The sequence below is a fragment of the Carettochelys insculpta genome, chromosome 3, assembly GCF_033958435.1.
Source record: "Carettochelys insculpta isolate YL-2023 chromosome 3, ASM3395843v1, whole genome shotgun sequence".
Taxonomy (NCBI): domain Eukaryota; kingdom Metazoa; phylum Chordata; order Testudines; family Carettochelyidae; genus Carettochelys; species Carettochelys insculpta.
Genome location: NC_134139.1, coordinates 59,489,000 through 59,504,805, shown reverse-complemented (window position 1 = coordinate 59,504,805; position 15,806 = coordinate 59,489,000). Strand labels below are relative to the sequence as shown.

The 15,806-nt window shown below is 40.2% G+C and overlaps 1 protein-coding gene across 1 annotated transcript in view; it reads left to right on the top strand.

Moving 5' to 3' along the window:
* RRP15 (ribosomal RNA processing 15 homolog) overlaps nt 1–15,041 on the top strand; it is a 62,959-nt gene extending 47,918 nt beyond the window's left edge. Inside the window, exon 6 of the mRNA XM_074988611.1 lies at nt 12,578–15,041. Within this exon, the coding sequence (XP_074844712.1) occupies nt 12,578–12,730 (153 nt within the window). The 3' untranslated portion in view covers nt 12,731–15,041. The remainder of the gene's footprint in view (nt 1–12,577) is intronic.
* Nucleotides 15,042–15,806: the final 765 nt, after the last annotated feature.

Sequence of the window (15,806 nt, the reverse complement as noted above, 5' to 3'; positions counted from 1 at the left end):
CCCAGGCATGCAAAATCTGACTCAGGAAGATTGACATGCCTTCAGTTAAATTTCTTGTTCTGCTCCAGACTTCCTACATGACCTTGAGTAAGTCACAATCTCTCAGCTCCTGTTTGTAAAATGGTAGTAGTAGATAATTCCAGTTTCACAGGGGTGTTTTGAGGATAATATACTAATTCGACACATCAACATATGGTTTGAACTGGTATGGGAATTTTCTGGGTCACTATAGGGGCTCGTTTGCATACTTGGCTTAATCTAGTTCTTGACGCGTCCCTCTTCTGCCCCTCTATTCTCTGATTTGCTCACCTTGATAGTTTTTTTTTCTGATTTGTCCACCTTGATTATTGTTTTTGGTTCTCTGTGCCTTAAATATTGAGTCTGTTCTGGTATGGCTATGGTCTGAAGAAGTGGGTCTGTCCCATGAAAGCTCACCTAATAAATTATTTTGTAAGTCTTTAAAGTGGTACTTGACTGCTTTTTTGTTTTGGTACTAAAGATATGTGTGGCATTCTCACATTGAGTTAATGGATAAAAATTTAGGGGCAAGGTATAGTGCCTAAAACCTGATAACCTTGTTTTTAAAACTTGACTGAACTTCAAATTAACTGCATTCTTTTCAAACCAAAGTCCTGTACTAGCCAGACACCTTTTTTTTGGGAGGAAAAAAAAAAAAGGCCTTGTCTTCTGTGTTCCCTGGGATTAAATATTGCCCTGGTATAAGACTTGCTGTGTTAAATGCTGGATCATTGCAAAAATAGCACTTCTGCTCTGTGCCAGTTTTAAGTCCTAATTTCTCACAAAACACCAGGGCTACATCTGCTTAATTATTTGGATTGTCTTTGGATTGTGAATATTGAAAAATTCATGATGTTGATACGCTTGCATTTTTTACACTTCAGTTCTAAATTGATTTTAATGGTAGTCCTCTTGAAGACTGTGAGAACTAAAATGAAAAAATTCCATGTTTTCCACTGAACATGAAGTTTGTAACTCCTCAGTGTGGAGGCACTGACAGCTTTTGTTATGATATGGCCTGCAGGCTGGATCTGCCCCACCAAGTCACCAGATCTGGCCCTTGGGCCGCCTCAGGCACAGAGCCTACATCCACCACTTTAAGTGGCTTCCTGCTCCATTTAGGAGTCTGTTTGGCTTGTCTTGGAAGAAAACAGAATTACAAGAATGTTTAATTTAAAATCTAATTTAAAGGAGGATCAGTTTAAAAGCCATGTCTTAAATTCAGTATTGTTACATGTAGCACCTAACATGATTGTAATTGAAAGAGATTGAAGGAACTGCATCTGTCCAATTTGTTTACTATATTTTACTGACTTTGTATATTGTCGGTTTTACAGTACCTGGACCTCTTCCACATTACAGCAAGTTTGTATGGGATTTGTAAACAGGAACACAAGGCAGAAACAAAACACGTATGAAATAAAAAATGTGACTGTAAAATCGTACACTTGCAGAAGATTTATTACTTAAAACTTTTTTTAACTGATTATATTTCATGTTCATAGCATCAAGGGTTGAAAGAGACCTCAGGAGGTCAAGTCCAACCCCCTGCTAAAAGCAGGACCAACCTCAGCTAAGACTACATCTACACTACAAAATAAATCTGAATTTATTAAAAATCGGTTTTTTTAAAATTTGATTTTTGAGTAACCTCACTTCCCACACGCTCTAAACAAATTCGACATATTGCTTCCACACTGGCTTCACCAGACATCGACTGTTGCAGCAGTGCGTTTTGGGAACCTATCCCACAGTTCCCTCAGCCCCGCATTCTGAGCCTGGAGCCAAGTGCAGCAGAGCTGTCGGTTTCCTAGGTCCCCGCAGCTTGGGAGACCTGGGAAGCTGACAGCACAGCAGCCCTGGTCAGTTTCCTGGCTCCCACTAGCAGCAAGGAGTTGGGAGCCAGGTTCAGCGAGTAGCTTTGTGGGATACATACGGGACACTGGTGGAGGCTAATAAATTCAAAATACATGGCACTTCCATGCTAGCCTTTATTCGACATTTTAAATGCAAGATGATGCTATACATGTCCTGTAATATTAACATTTTGTTATCGATATCAAGGCAGACTAAATTGCGCTAATGACATTGACAGTGAAGACAGTGATGTTTTAATGTCCTTTTAAATTTGATTTAGTATAGACACAGCCTGAATCATCCCAGCCAGGGCTTTGTCAAGCCAGGACTTAAAAACCTCAAGGGAAGGAGATTCCACCACCTCCTGAGGTAGCCCATTCCAGTGCATCACCACTCTCCTGGTGAAATAGGTTTTCCTAATATTCAGCCTAGACCCTTTGGAAGTGATATGCTTTCCAGAATGTACATACGTTGTGCATAGTATAATCTGTAGCCCAAATTTGGTGCTGCCCCCCCCACCCCGGGGAGCTTCTAGTTAAATAATACTGCCATGTCTTTCCCCACTACTTTCAGCAGGTGTATGTGAATCTCTTTGCCAGCTTATCTGTATGTTGTCTTGCAGCAGCATGTGGTAAAATTCTTCATGAAGCGGAAAGAATTCCCATATGTCTGCTATTGGAAATTGAATGTCCCAAACTTTGCAAAGCACCAAAACTTTCAGCCAAAAACTAGCCGCCTCCTAACGTTCCCACCCCCCTCCCTTTAATATCTTTTACATGTTGTGATTAAAAACGCTCTTGCAATTCATGGAGTTTCTTGTATAAGGACTAAAGAACAGTCTCTTGCTTCCTGCATCAGCCACGTGAAGAGATTACAATCTGAATGACTTCCATTACATCTCTTTACAGTCATGTGTTTAGTAACGGTATTTGGAGCGTTAGGTTGCTGTTAACTCCTTTTTTTCCACAGATGTTTATTTTCAGAATTTATGTAATTCAGTTCTGGGATTTATTAGCTGGTGTGAATTCAAACCTCTCTGCATGCCAACTGAAGCATTCCTTCTCATTCACATATCCACCATCATAGTAAAGCCAAGAGAAGGCTGTAGGGAGAGGGTATTCCTCACCCAGATCTTCCCCTTGTGCCCAAAATGCAAACCAGTGAGTGAGTGAGCCCCATTTTTCCCACTCTGTCGTAACTGCAGTGCTTTACCCATGTAGATGTTTGCACATTAATGGCTGGAATCCAAATACTGTGAACAATTGATTGTAGTGGTTGTTACTGGAAATGGCCTTTTAGATTTTTAGCATTCACAAAAGAGCTGTGAGTAAATGAGATTATATATTGTTGTTAACATCAATAGCATACATATATCTCAAATATTCAGTTAAATTTCAGTGTAGTGACTCTGATTTGAAATCAAGAAGTGTGAATGTGTGGCGAATGACATGGTTATCATTAAGACTAAGGGTATGTGAAATTACACTGGAGAAAACAGCCACCTGTTGTGCAGTCAGCATGTTCTATAAGCTTTCACTTTAAAATACTTTCCTAACCCAAATTAATACGAACTGTGTTGGTAAGGCAGTTTTTTGAACAAAGGGAGCTTTTGTGAATTTGCCAGATGTCCAAGATGCTAATGTGACAGAATAAAATAAAACATAGTTTATTAAGTCTCCAGAAAGGGGGTTTTACTTCTGTATCTGTACAGGGCCATCCATATTTATGGTGCTTTATTACAGATGAAGTTGGTATCAAAACCAGTCTTTTTTATATTATAAGCCTCTTTTTTTGAGTGCTTTTTATATTGCCAATATTTAACTGTTTGGGCTGCAGTTTTCCTTTATATGTTCTCTGCCTCAGGAGAGTTTTTTTGTTTTTAAGTGCTTCATAGAAACATCTTAAATATTCCTGAGAATAAGGTTAAAAAGATTAGATAGTTTTGGCAGTGTTTTAAAAAATGTTTCTTTTGAAGATCTTTAACACTTTAGGGCCATGTCTACACTAGCCCAGTCTTCGAAATGGCCATGCAAATGGCCATTTTGAAGATTACTAATGAGGTGCTGAAATGCATATTCAGCGCCTCATTAGCATGCCACTGGCCACAGCTCTTTGAAATTGCCGCTTTTCACTGCTGTGCTGCTCGTCCAGACAGGGCTCCTTTTCGAAAGCACCCCGCCAACTTCGAAATCCCCTTACTTATATCTGCTGATAGGAATAAGGGGATTTCGAAGTCGCCAGGGACCTTTCGAAAAGGAGCACTGTCTGAGTGAGCCACATGTCAGCGAAAAGCAGCAATTTCGAAGAGCTGCAGCCAGCAGTATGCTAATGAGGTGCTGAATATGCATTTCAGTGGCTCATTAGTAATCTTCGAAATGGCCATTTCGAAGATTTGGGCTAGCGTAGAGATAGCCTAGGTGTTATGAGCAGGAACTTGAAGTTTAGCAGGGAAATTATTGTCAGAGGTAGAAGTGTCTTTTATTATTTGCTTAGAAATTCACCCAGGTATCTCCACATTACAAGCATCTGAAAAATCGCTATTTGCAAATGTTCAGTAGAGCTTATTCACAGCTGGCTGCTAACATCACTGAGCATTCTATCCACATGGGGGACACTCCCCTATCTCAGAGTTTGTTTTTTAGAGAGGAACAGCAACATCGGCCATCCGGTTTTGTTTACGGGAAGGACTGCTGGGCCAGGAGTCTAGACGAGAGGATGAATTTTAGGGCTTGACCTACAATGCTGCAGCAGCAGCACTTTGATATAGGAACTACCTATGCTGACAGGAGGGATTCTTCTGTTGGCAGAGGTAATCCTCCTCCGTGGGAGGCAGTAGCTAGGTTGATGAAAGAATTCTTCTGTCCATGTTGTGTACATGGGGACTTAGGTTGACTTAAATAGTCCATTCCAGGGCTGTGGATTTTTCACACCCCCCAGTGATGCTGTGCTGCCAGATTTTCTAGCATAGGCCAGGCTGTAGTCTCAGAGCTACTTATCATTGTATCATTCCATGTACTCTCTATAGTGAATGAAGTCTTAGATCTCTGTCTTGAAACTGGGGTAGTTTTAATTCCTCCCATTTTACAGATGGGATGAGTGAGATGCCACACACAGTCACTCTCAGCAGAGCTTATAATAGAATATGACCGTTACTATAGCTATCCAAGCTTTATCCACTCGGCCACACTTGGCTTTCAAAACAGCTGGCCTGAATTTATATGCTTGGGTGTGTTCTCGTTAACTGCTAGACTCATTCTGGAGAGCCAGGAGTGGATTCTGGAATTTGATTTCCAGCATTCTACTGGTGTCTAGCAAACTTTGTATGGACCAGTCACTTGAGGTTAACATGACAGAGGTTAACAGCCTGCATCTGCTTTAAGATGCTCCTTTAGCTGAAGTAAACAGGTTTGGTTTTGTTTTGAAACTGTGATTTAAAGGTCCTGGGTTTCACCTCTGCTTGTGAAAAAACCCAGAAAGGGTTTCAGAATGGTTTCATATAAAAGAATTTCCTCTGTTTTCTGGTATTTGGGCTTTTTTTTTTTTAAAAAAAAAAAAACAAAAACAAAAATGAGTAAAATAATCAGAAACAAACCTGTGTTCAAAGGGAATGTTGTAGCTGGAAAGTCACGCACTGTGAAACCAAGTTTGTGTATGTATTGTGATAGTCCAGTGTCACATGATCATTACTTTTTGCATAGTTGATGCCTGTCTCACTCAGTGCTGTCTGTTTAGTGAATGAGGCAGAAGGGTGTAAGAAAAGAATGATGTTCTGTGATAAAGGCAGCATGATTTCCGACTCTACCACACATTTTCTAGGCTGATGTTGCCCAAGACTCAGGCATTGGTACAAGTTAAAAACACATAGGGAATGACAGTACTGACTTTGCAGTGCTTGACATTGCCATCTTAATTTTCTTAACATTTGGCTTTTGTGTATGCATTAAGCAATATGGCATGGGTAGTTTCAATGCTAGCTTCCCCAAACTGTATAGCTGATGTTTCAACTGTCCAGGAGCAGTTACTCTTAGGGAATAAAAGAGATGTTCCAGTCTCTTTAGCCATTCAAAATTTTGCCTGTCTTACACTGCCAACAGGGTGCCAGTCATGATGGTGATTATTGTAGTGTGTGTATGTAAATACCAATTAACTAGGAAAATGTTGGCACAGCTAAATACTATTTACATAATGAGTGTAAGTTATTGAATGTTTAGCTAGCGTTATTACCAGGTAGAAAATTATTTGCAACACCTCTCCAGCATTCCTGTTCTACCAGGATTCCAGACACACAATGCTGTGGTCAAGACAGCTAATTCCAGTAGTGGATTCAGAAAGGTCAGATGGATCAAATCATGTTTAATTACAGACATTTCACTATTCATTCATGACAGCCAGTGCTTCCTAAAAGTTTTGAGATTTCAGACTGCTGTCTTGAGTATAATGGCTGCAATTGGAGAAGCCGTTTGACTTTATTAGAATTATGACAAAAAAAGTAAGAAACTTTCTTCTAGGCATAAATTTTCTTCTAGGCATAAAGCTGTTGCTTAATCTTTATACTAGAAATTCCTTCTTTGACAGCTACAAATAAACACTTGCTGTAAATGAAAGGTAAAGAGAGATTGAACCAATGTCAGTGCAATGTCTGATAGTTTATCTTCTGAATATAAAGTGAAGGCAAGGGAAATCCAAAATGTTGGCTATAATTCCCAGCTTGCAAAATGCCTGCAAATTTCTCAGTTAATATTCTATACTAATCACACTTTCCACATAAGGGTGTCAATATACTTTACACACACAGCTTCTGTGGGGGATAATTTGCTGTTTCCAAAGATGTGGATATTTGAGGCAGAAGGAAGTTAAGTGACTTACCAAAAGTTTCAAAATCAATTAGTGGATGAGCTGGGAGAGGAACCGATTTCCTAACTCTGTCATGGGTTTTCCCTACAGGAGTCTACTTCTTCCAAGATGTATACATTTGCTGATGATGTCCCATCCTACCAGGTTTAAAATCTGTCCTTTCATTCTCCTTTAAAAATATACTGCCAGTTGAGTGACTGCACTTAAACTGGGTATTCTTATCTCATTTGCTAAGAGCAAGTAGCATGCCACTTGTTGGTGCTCACGATAAAAGCCATGGCTGAAAGCAGAGCAATACTCATTTCTAAACTCCAAAAATTACTTTTCCACAACTATGCAGATCCCTTCTGTGACGGCACATGGCCTTCACAGAGCTGGCTACTGCACTGGCCCCAAGATATCCCCGAACATTCGATGCTGAGGCCATAGTTCTGTGTTGTGCAGTGTGGAGAGACATCCATTAATGATTATGTCCTCCTGTTCTATCAGACTTCAGTCATTTTCAAGACATGGCTGGCAAGGTTCCTTTCATCCTGCTGTGTTGCCAGTCATTGTGGATGAGTATTCACTGCAGAATTAGATCAGATGATCAGTATTCATGGCTGAACCACACTGGGAACTTACATCCGCGTAGCTGTGTCCTGAAGGGTGTGAGAAGTCTGTGCCCCAGAGAGATACCTATGCTGCCCTAACTCCAGGTGTTACCAGTTCTAGCTTGACAGAGGAATTCTTCCATTAATCTGGAGGTGGTGGGTTAACTACACTGTTGGGAGAACCCTGTTTGTTGGCCCAGATAGCACCTACTACACTCGGAGTCACAGAGACTCAGCTGCTGCAGCCGGTTGTGTGGCCATATTCTCTGGCTCATTTTAGCCCAGGTGGAGTGTCCACGCAGCAAAGCCTACCCATTCCATATCCACATGCTGGCATCCACATTAGTAGTGTGCTTATGTGTGAGGGGCTCTAGGAAAGAGGGGAGGGGGCTGGCAGTTTTTTAGTTTTTACAGTTAACCATATGTGCAGCTGCTGTCCTGGTACAGAAATGTTTCTGTTTTGGGAACAGGATAAGGTTAGTCTGGGTGCCCTGGTGAGATACAGGTCATCCCATTGCACTAAGAACTGCCTTGGTGTTGGCTTTCCAGATTCATTGTTCTCAACTCTTCAAGCCAGTATGAGCTTTTATCTTGCTTGCATGTCTGATCTGCATGTCCAATCTCTTTTATAATAAGCCCATGTTGTGCAAGTAAGTTTTTAGAAGACATTGTGGATTAGATTGCCTTCATCAGTTAATCCATGCAATGCTTCCAAATATTATTGGTGAACATATAAGAAGCACCTATTATGAAATATTTCCAGACTCTTCCATCTTTTAAATTCATAAATGGAATTGGCTATAAGGCCTGTGTTGAAATTGTGGCATAAAACAAAATAACTCAAACATCACTAGGAAATGGCGACTCTTCAAACATATTAAATACACACATTGTTCTTGTCTCCTCAATGTCATAACTTGTTTGAAGAACAGTTTGCTCTACGCATGTAAAACCCTTGGTGCTTTACTCTTGCCTTTCCAAAACAATCCTTTTGTGTAACACTGTACGTTAATATTTACACACAGTTTTTTTCATTTGGCGATGTTCAGAGGGGACTTCAATACCATAGTGAAATCTGGAAGATGTGGATGAACAGCTGAGCAAAAGCTCAAAGCAGTCATGTGGAATGAAAGCTGGTTTACTTGGCAAGTGCCAAGAATCTGTTTGTTTTTACTTAGATGAAACTAGATTATGGTATTAAAAACCCTAAGACATGAACATTCTTGCATAGATAAACCATGTGGTGAAATTAAACTTGAACTGCAAATTATATGCACAAATTTGCTATATGTTTTCCTCAGGCTTCATTTTGTTTGTGCTATACAACAGCAAGTATGTTTGCTTCTTACTTTCTTCATTCATTAAGTCCTTTGTTTTTTTCCTTCCTTCAGCAGATGCAACCCACCCTTCATCTTCTAAATTGAGGCCTGCTACAACTGTCTAATTCTTTAGTTAATGTTTGTGCAAGTCTCTAATCAAACTTTACATGTAATTCATTTACACAAGACATGGTAGCTTTACTGAAGCTCAGCATCTCGTTTTCATTGAAGTCCTTTTTTCACCCAGGTTGCTTTTTGGTTGGCTAAGTCAGAGGAGGCCTGCTGGCTTGTTAATGGTCAAATGATACTGGATTTGAATCCAGGTCTTTCCTGGTTCCAGTTTCTTTGCTCTAATCTCCTAGGCTACGTCTACATGAGAGGCTTTTCCAGGAAAAACCACGGAGTGTCCACATGCAAAACACACTTTGTCAACAGTTTGTCAGCAAAACTTGGCACATCTGCCAGTAGCGTTATACCTCTCCCCATTCAGGTATAATGCCTTTCTTGACAGTTTCCTCTCAACAAAACAGCTGTGTAGATGCTCTGGGGTCCTTTTGTCAACAGAAAGGACTTCCAATTCACTGGGCAGCCCTGTTTGCAGAGCTTCCAGTCAGCTGTTCTGTCGAGAGAGGGTTGGGCAGTCTGGCTACTCTGTCGACAGAGTGGATTGCTCTTTCAAACTGCTTTTATGTGTAGACGCAATCTGTTGGCAGAAGTTTTGCCGGGAAATCCCTTCCGACAGTCACTTCTGTTGACAGATGCTTCGCCCTAGATTTTACTGCTGCTGCCTCTTGTCCTTTATCATTTTAAACGCACCGTGTGTTTTAAAATGTAGTAATTAGTTTCAGATCTTTTTCTCTCGCATTTTTCTTTAGCAAAAGCAGCTTACTGCCGGGGGCTGAGCTGCGGGGCGGGGTGGTGGGGGTACTGGATTTTTCCAGTTGAGTATTTAGAGTTTTACTTCAGTGCTCTGTCCAGATTATGGTGATTATTAAATGGGTTTATCAAAGAAAGGTTTGTGAGTGTTTTCTTTAATCATTTTAGCCTCTCTTCCCTGACAGGGTAGATGATGAGATATAAAACAGCTGGGGCCCAGTCAAGCCCCAAATTATCTCAGTAACAATTTTCTTTTTAAACTGTTCTTGTGCATTCTGGCTATTGGCCAAAGGGAGCACCACACTGTCTTCTGTTGGCAGCCTTAGAGGAGCCCACCCTGTATGCTGACAAAAGAGATTCCTGGTACAGCTACTTCAAAAAAAAAATTTTTTTTTTGAACCTGGAGTTCACTAATGTTTGTAGCCTGGACCAAAAATTTGAGAAATATGTGCATTGGATTTCCCAGCATGTTTACTGCTTTGAGTTAATTGCAAATCATTAAGACAAGGAGAAAAGAGATTAGTTACATCCAGAATTTGCAATAGGTGGATGATGGGAGTGATTTGTACGCAGTTTTTGAACTAACATAACTGTTAAGAGAGAAGTTCTTTCACTGATGGAGTTATACCAGTATGATCCCTCATACTGATATAAAGGGGCCTGTTCCCCTACCTTTATGGGAACAATATATACAGATAATGGAGCCTATGCTGTGGGGCAAGTGGGTGTTACCTGTTCCATACTGCAGCACAGTAGGGCAATTTCTGTGTGTAGTCAAGTCCTGTGCGGAGTTAATCAGCTTCTCTTGAGGCCACTTGCCATAAGTATGGGTAGAATCGGAGACACTGCTGCTAGAGAGGAGGATGTTGCTGATTTCACGGCGGCTGGAGATGGGAGAGCTGTTCTTTGGAATAAGAAGTTGAGGAGACAGCTGTAAAGTCCAGGTAGCCCATAAGGAGTCTAAGCAGCAGCTGCAGAGGGCTCTTTTCACTGGATTGGGCCTTTGGAAACTGTTTTGAGGAGAAAGTGTGAAAAAGAATAACATAATTAGTCTTATGGGAGGTATCATTTTAAAACAAGTGCAGGACAAATCGTAATTCTAGATGAATGCGCCTGATTCTTGACATCACTCTTTCTGGGACAGTCAGCTTTGTGTTCCCTGACATCTATTCATTATGGGGAAGTGCTTTTTTGATAGTCTTTTTTTTTATATTTGCACTTTACTAGCTGACCTGAGGTCTCCACTTCTCTTTTTCCGGAGCACTAAATCCTTATTATCAGTTTGTTCGCTTCCTGAGATCCCATGAAAATAGATATACAGATGTTGTGTTCTATACTCTTAATATATAGCATCTAGAAATGCACTAGGACAAGGGAAGTCACGTGCAAATGTTTAGCAGGCAGATTAACAACCATGAAGGTGTTTATTATGTCATGACATTTCCATTTCAATGAATTGCTTGTGACAAGATTCTTTTAGGAAGGCAGTATTAATTCTGACATATCCCAAAGCAAGTTAGTCATATAGTGCATACACGTTGTACGCATTGTACACCATCACAGAAGTGCACATGCTCCTGGGGTGACAGTGACAGCAGTGGGATGAAGGGAGAGGATATTTTCAGCCAAGGACAGGAGGGAAAGTACCTTTATTTCTCTTTGTGTGTATACAGTCTCCTCTCAAAGATCTTTCAGTGGCAAACTGCAACATTATACCACTCATCTTCCTTGGAAAGGTGCAGCAGATAACGACCCATGTTGTTCCTCACAATATTTCACACGGAGTTTGAATCACTAAAGTACCACGTTAGTATGTGGAACAATTTTGAGTGATTATCTTTGGTAATCATGTGCGTAGGTACAGATGGGCTGGAGCACATGACCTATGAGGAGAGGCTGAGGGATTTGAGCTTATTTAGTTTGCAGAAGAGAAGACTGAGGGGTGATTTAATAGCAGCCTTCAACTTCCTGAAGGGGATCTTTAAAAGGGATGGAGAGAAACTGTTCTCAGTGGTGACAGATGGCAGAACAAGGGTAATGGTCTGAAGTTACAGAAGGAGAGGAGTAGGTTGGATATTACGAAAAACTACTTCACCGGGAGGATGGTGAAGAACTGGAATGCGTTTCCTAGAGAGGGGGGTACAGTCTCCATCCCTAGAGGTTTTTAAGTCCTGGTTTGACAAGGTCTTGGCTGGGATGATGTAGTTGAGTTTGATCCTGCTTGGGGCAGGGGTCTGGACTAGATGACCTCCTGACATCCCTTCCAGCTCCATGATTCTGAGTCTGATTCTAAATTCATATATTGCTGTGTTGCTTAAATTATTTCCACAGGGTGGTGCTGTTGCACTATCTGAGTTGTATCACTGAGTTTTTGGAGGTCTTGCAATACATTACATGATAAACTAAACAAAACTCTTTGTCACCCGTCTTTTTATTAACCCCCAAGCCTTTAAATATTGCCTCAGTTAATCCATTTTCATGCAGAAGCAAGTTTGGAATCAAGGTAGTGTTGGCTTGCTGACCGTAGATCAAATTTCCATTTCTTTTAGAAGCATCTTTGCACCATATGCAGGCCCAGGTAGTGAGGCAGTAATAACGCACATAAAGGGGATTTGGTTCACAAATCACAAAATTATGTTCAATGTTAAATTTTGTTTTTTACAAAGCCTTTATCAAATCCATATTTGTGTTGCAGAAATGTGCCAAAAATGTTCTAATGAAGCGGCACCTGGGGGTTAATAAATGATATCATGAGTCCATATTAGTTGCCAAAAATGATTTTAATAAAAGAAGCCATGTCCAGGGTTGACTGTGTTTAGTCCATGCAAAATAATTGTTTTGTTTCCATATTTCTTTTATTGCTTTGTCAAGTTTTTTGTAATTTGCTTGCATGCTTGTTTTTCACAGAAGACAACGTGGGTCGGCCCTCAGTTTGTCTTTTTGCATACATTGGAAAAGTTGTGTTTGTGAAAGGAGAAGGATGTATTGTAGAAATCAGACAGTATGAAGAATTCTGATCTTTTGCATTTACCTTTTCGGTTTTTGTTTCATCCCTTCTAGGGTGAAGTGAAATCTGATGAAGAGCCAGCATGGAACATACTGCGTGATGATTTCATGATGGGAGCATCTATGAAAGACTGGGATAAAGAGAGCGATAGGGAAAGCAACACTGGACAAGATGATGTTTTAAGGCAGGAGAGTGAAAGTGACTGATGGGTGAAATGAAAAAACTTTATACAAGATGAAATGTTAGTTTACTTGGAAAAACGCCTCTACATTCTGTGAATGCACAGCTTTTGGGGATTTGTAGAGATGCCTTCTTTTAAGGAAAGCAAAGTGTTTCTTAAGTTTGGGTGAGGCCTGTGTCCTCATTGGCTTCAAACTTTTATTTACCAAAACTTCACTCCCTATACTGAAATGCTGAAATATTTTCCAAAACATGTATAATTTTCAACATATTTCCAAAACAATTTGTACAGTCAAAATAGTGGCACCTGCCCAACAAAAAATATATTTTGCCAAGGTCATTAAACATTCATCACGGCTCTTGACATATTGTTGTGCCTGCATTTCCAAATCTAGGTTGCACCTTGGAAAAGGTGTTATCAGTTCATAATAGAAATGGCTTACAATAAACATAGAGATTCCAGCGCCTTGTCAAGTTATTGATCGCCTATAACATTTGCAAGTACTTTGGCCAAAAAATAACCATCAGTTTTCCCTCTAATTTTTTCTGTGTATGGGTAGAATAAATGTTATGTGCATGGAGGCATGTGCAGATGTGCTCCACCAAGGGAAACACATGCTGTCATCAGTGGGTTCTGTGTTTTTCAGCTAGGTGGCATCTGAATATTTCCTGGTCAGCTGCCCAAGTGCTCAGTTTATACAGAACCACTGGCAACCACTAATGCCATAGTACTGGTCTGTGAGCATTAATTTGGTGGGAGACAATCATGGAAATTTAATTTTAAAAAGAAAGAAACTGAGTGCTATGAAAGGACTTCATATTCTGTATTTTTTTGCAGTGTGAGACTGGTGAGAAAGAGAAGAGGGACTCACTTTCATGTATTTAAAAAAAAAAAAACCCAGACAAAAATTATAATCAACAATGCTGATATTCCAATATTCCACGTTCAAAAAGGAACCTCACCTGCGGGGTCCATGGCATGATTGTTGTGGCAGCTCTTCAGCTTGACTAATTCTTGGTTTTATGAGGTGCAGTCCATACATGGTATTAAATTGTGTCAAGGAAAAGTCTCTGCTTTGAATTGCTATTAGTATGAGGGTCAGATTCTCAGCCTGCATAAATAAGCATTGCACTGTTGGCATTCCTAACCAATTTACTCCAGCTGGTTCTCTGGTCCTTAAGGCACAATGAGAACAATATATAGACATGTAAAGAAAAAATAGCTGTGTGGATAAGGAAGCGATGTTAGAAACGGGACTGAATTCTCTCTCCCTATCCCATCCCCTGCATAGGCTTGCTGGGAGATCTCATGTACCTCAGTTCCCCATTGGAAAATGAAGATAATACTTCATGGGTTTTAAGGTCTTGTTCATTGATTTTTTTTTTTCAACCACATTGAGATGATCTGGAAAGTGTTACAACTGCCAGGTATTCTGGAGTCTGCTGCTATGGATTTCTCCTGCACCGAGACATCTGATTATCTTCTTACATGCAGGGCGCTAAGGAGTGCCTTCACAGATTAAAAAAAGAAAAACCTCCAGTCCCTTATTCAGCATATCTAAGTGAAATTATAAAAAGCTTCATTGGTGTGACAGATGTAAACTATAAATGTTAAATTGGTCAAATGGATTTAAATTTCTTAAATAAGAGGTGTGGAGGGATTTGTATATATTATAGCATGTAAATGTAATATACACATATAATTCATAAAACCAGCCCCTAACAACTGGCAGTAGTTCTGTTACACTGTAGCCTGTTCATGCATCTGGTATATATTGTAGCATAATTCTTCAAGAAGAATTCAAAGCTTAAAGCAGAAACGTTTACATTTTCAAGCTGGTCTGAGCGTTAAGTGTATTGAATATCTAAGGAGACATTAGCTTGTGGGGCCTGATCATGATTATCACAAACAAAGGCATATATCCAAAGTGTAAAGTGGCAAAATCACAAAAGTGTGATGTACGTTTATCCCTACTTCTGAAGATTTGACAATTGGCATATCATCAGTGCACTGTAAACAAGTATTTTTACAATATGGCAAAATTTGAGTATTATAAAATACCATTGTAGACACACATTTCTTGTTTTTTGTCAAGTTTAATTAGTTTGTAAGTAAAACCTTAGTGGGCAGCCTTACTGCACAAAGTGTTGATGATGCTGATTTGAATTTTTTCTATGATTTGTTCTTAAGGCTGGGTACTGACTTTCATCTGACGTATAAGCTGTGTTTGCTAGCAGCAGTATCTGACTCTGACCAGTGCCACGTTGAGATCAATGCTTTAAAAGGATGTGGGAGGTTTGTCACCAGAAAGTTAGTTGAGAAACAAGAGTATATTTTGAAATGACTAAATTTTATAAAGTTCTTTTTAACAAACATTTGAATAATCTTTAAGTTGTCAGAACTTTTTTGTATTTATTTAGGTTTTATAGTAAATTTGTAAATGTCTAAAGCATTGAATTGCCATTTTATCTTCAGTCTGGCCCTGTAGGAGAACTTGTGGTAGGGTCTTCTTCAGGTCTATCATATATTCCATACTAGTTCTACTGGGGCACACGGAAAATTTTGGGAATTTCCTTTCCGTGGCTGCTTGAGTGGAGAGCATTCCTGTCTGCCGTGCCTCTTCCTAGCTGGGGATTTCTTGGGCTATGTCTAAACTTCAGGCTTCTGTCAGGAGACTGGAGGTCTCACGTCAGAAGTCTACCGTGTTGGGAGCATTCTGCTGATATCCCTGTCTTCCTTGTGCCACGCGGAAGAAGGGATGTTTTGGCAGAGGGGGTTTTCGCCGACATTTGGCCCTGTGTGCGCAGGCCAAATGTCAGGAAAGCCTCTCCCGACAAAACTGTTGGCAGGAAATACACAAATACGTTGCACAATTGCATGTCTGTTGCCAACATTTCTCTGCCATTTAGACACAACCTTGGTGTGGGCTGAGATGCTTCTCCCTTCTGAAGATGTGTGTGCCGATCAAGATGAGTAGAGCAAACTGAGCATTCCCTGAATGGGACATGGCTGAGAGGGGCCCTGCCTATTTCATAGTCAAAATGGGATTTCTTTTTAAAAAAAAATTAAACTGCTTTGGGCAACAGGTGTGTTATGGGCAA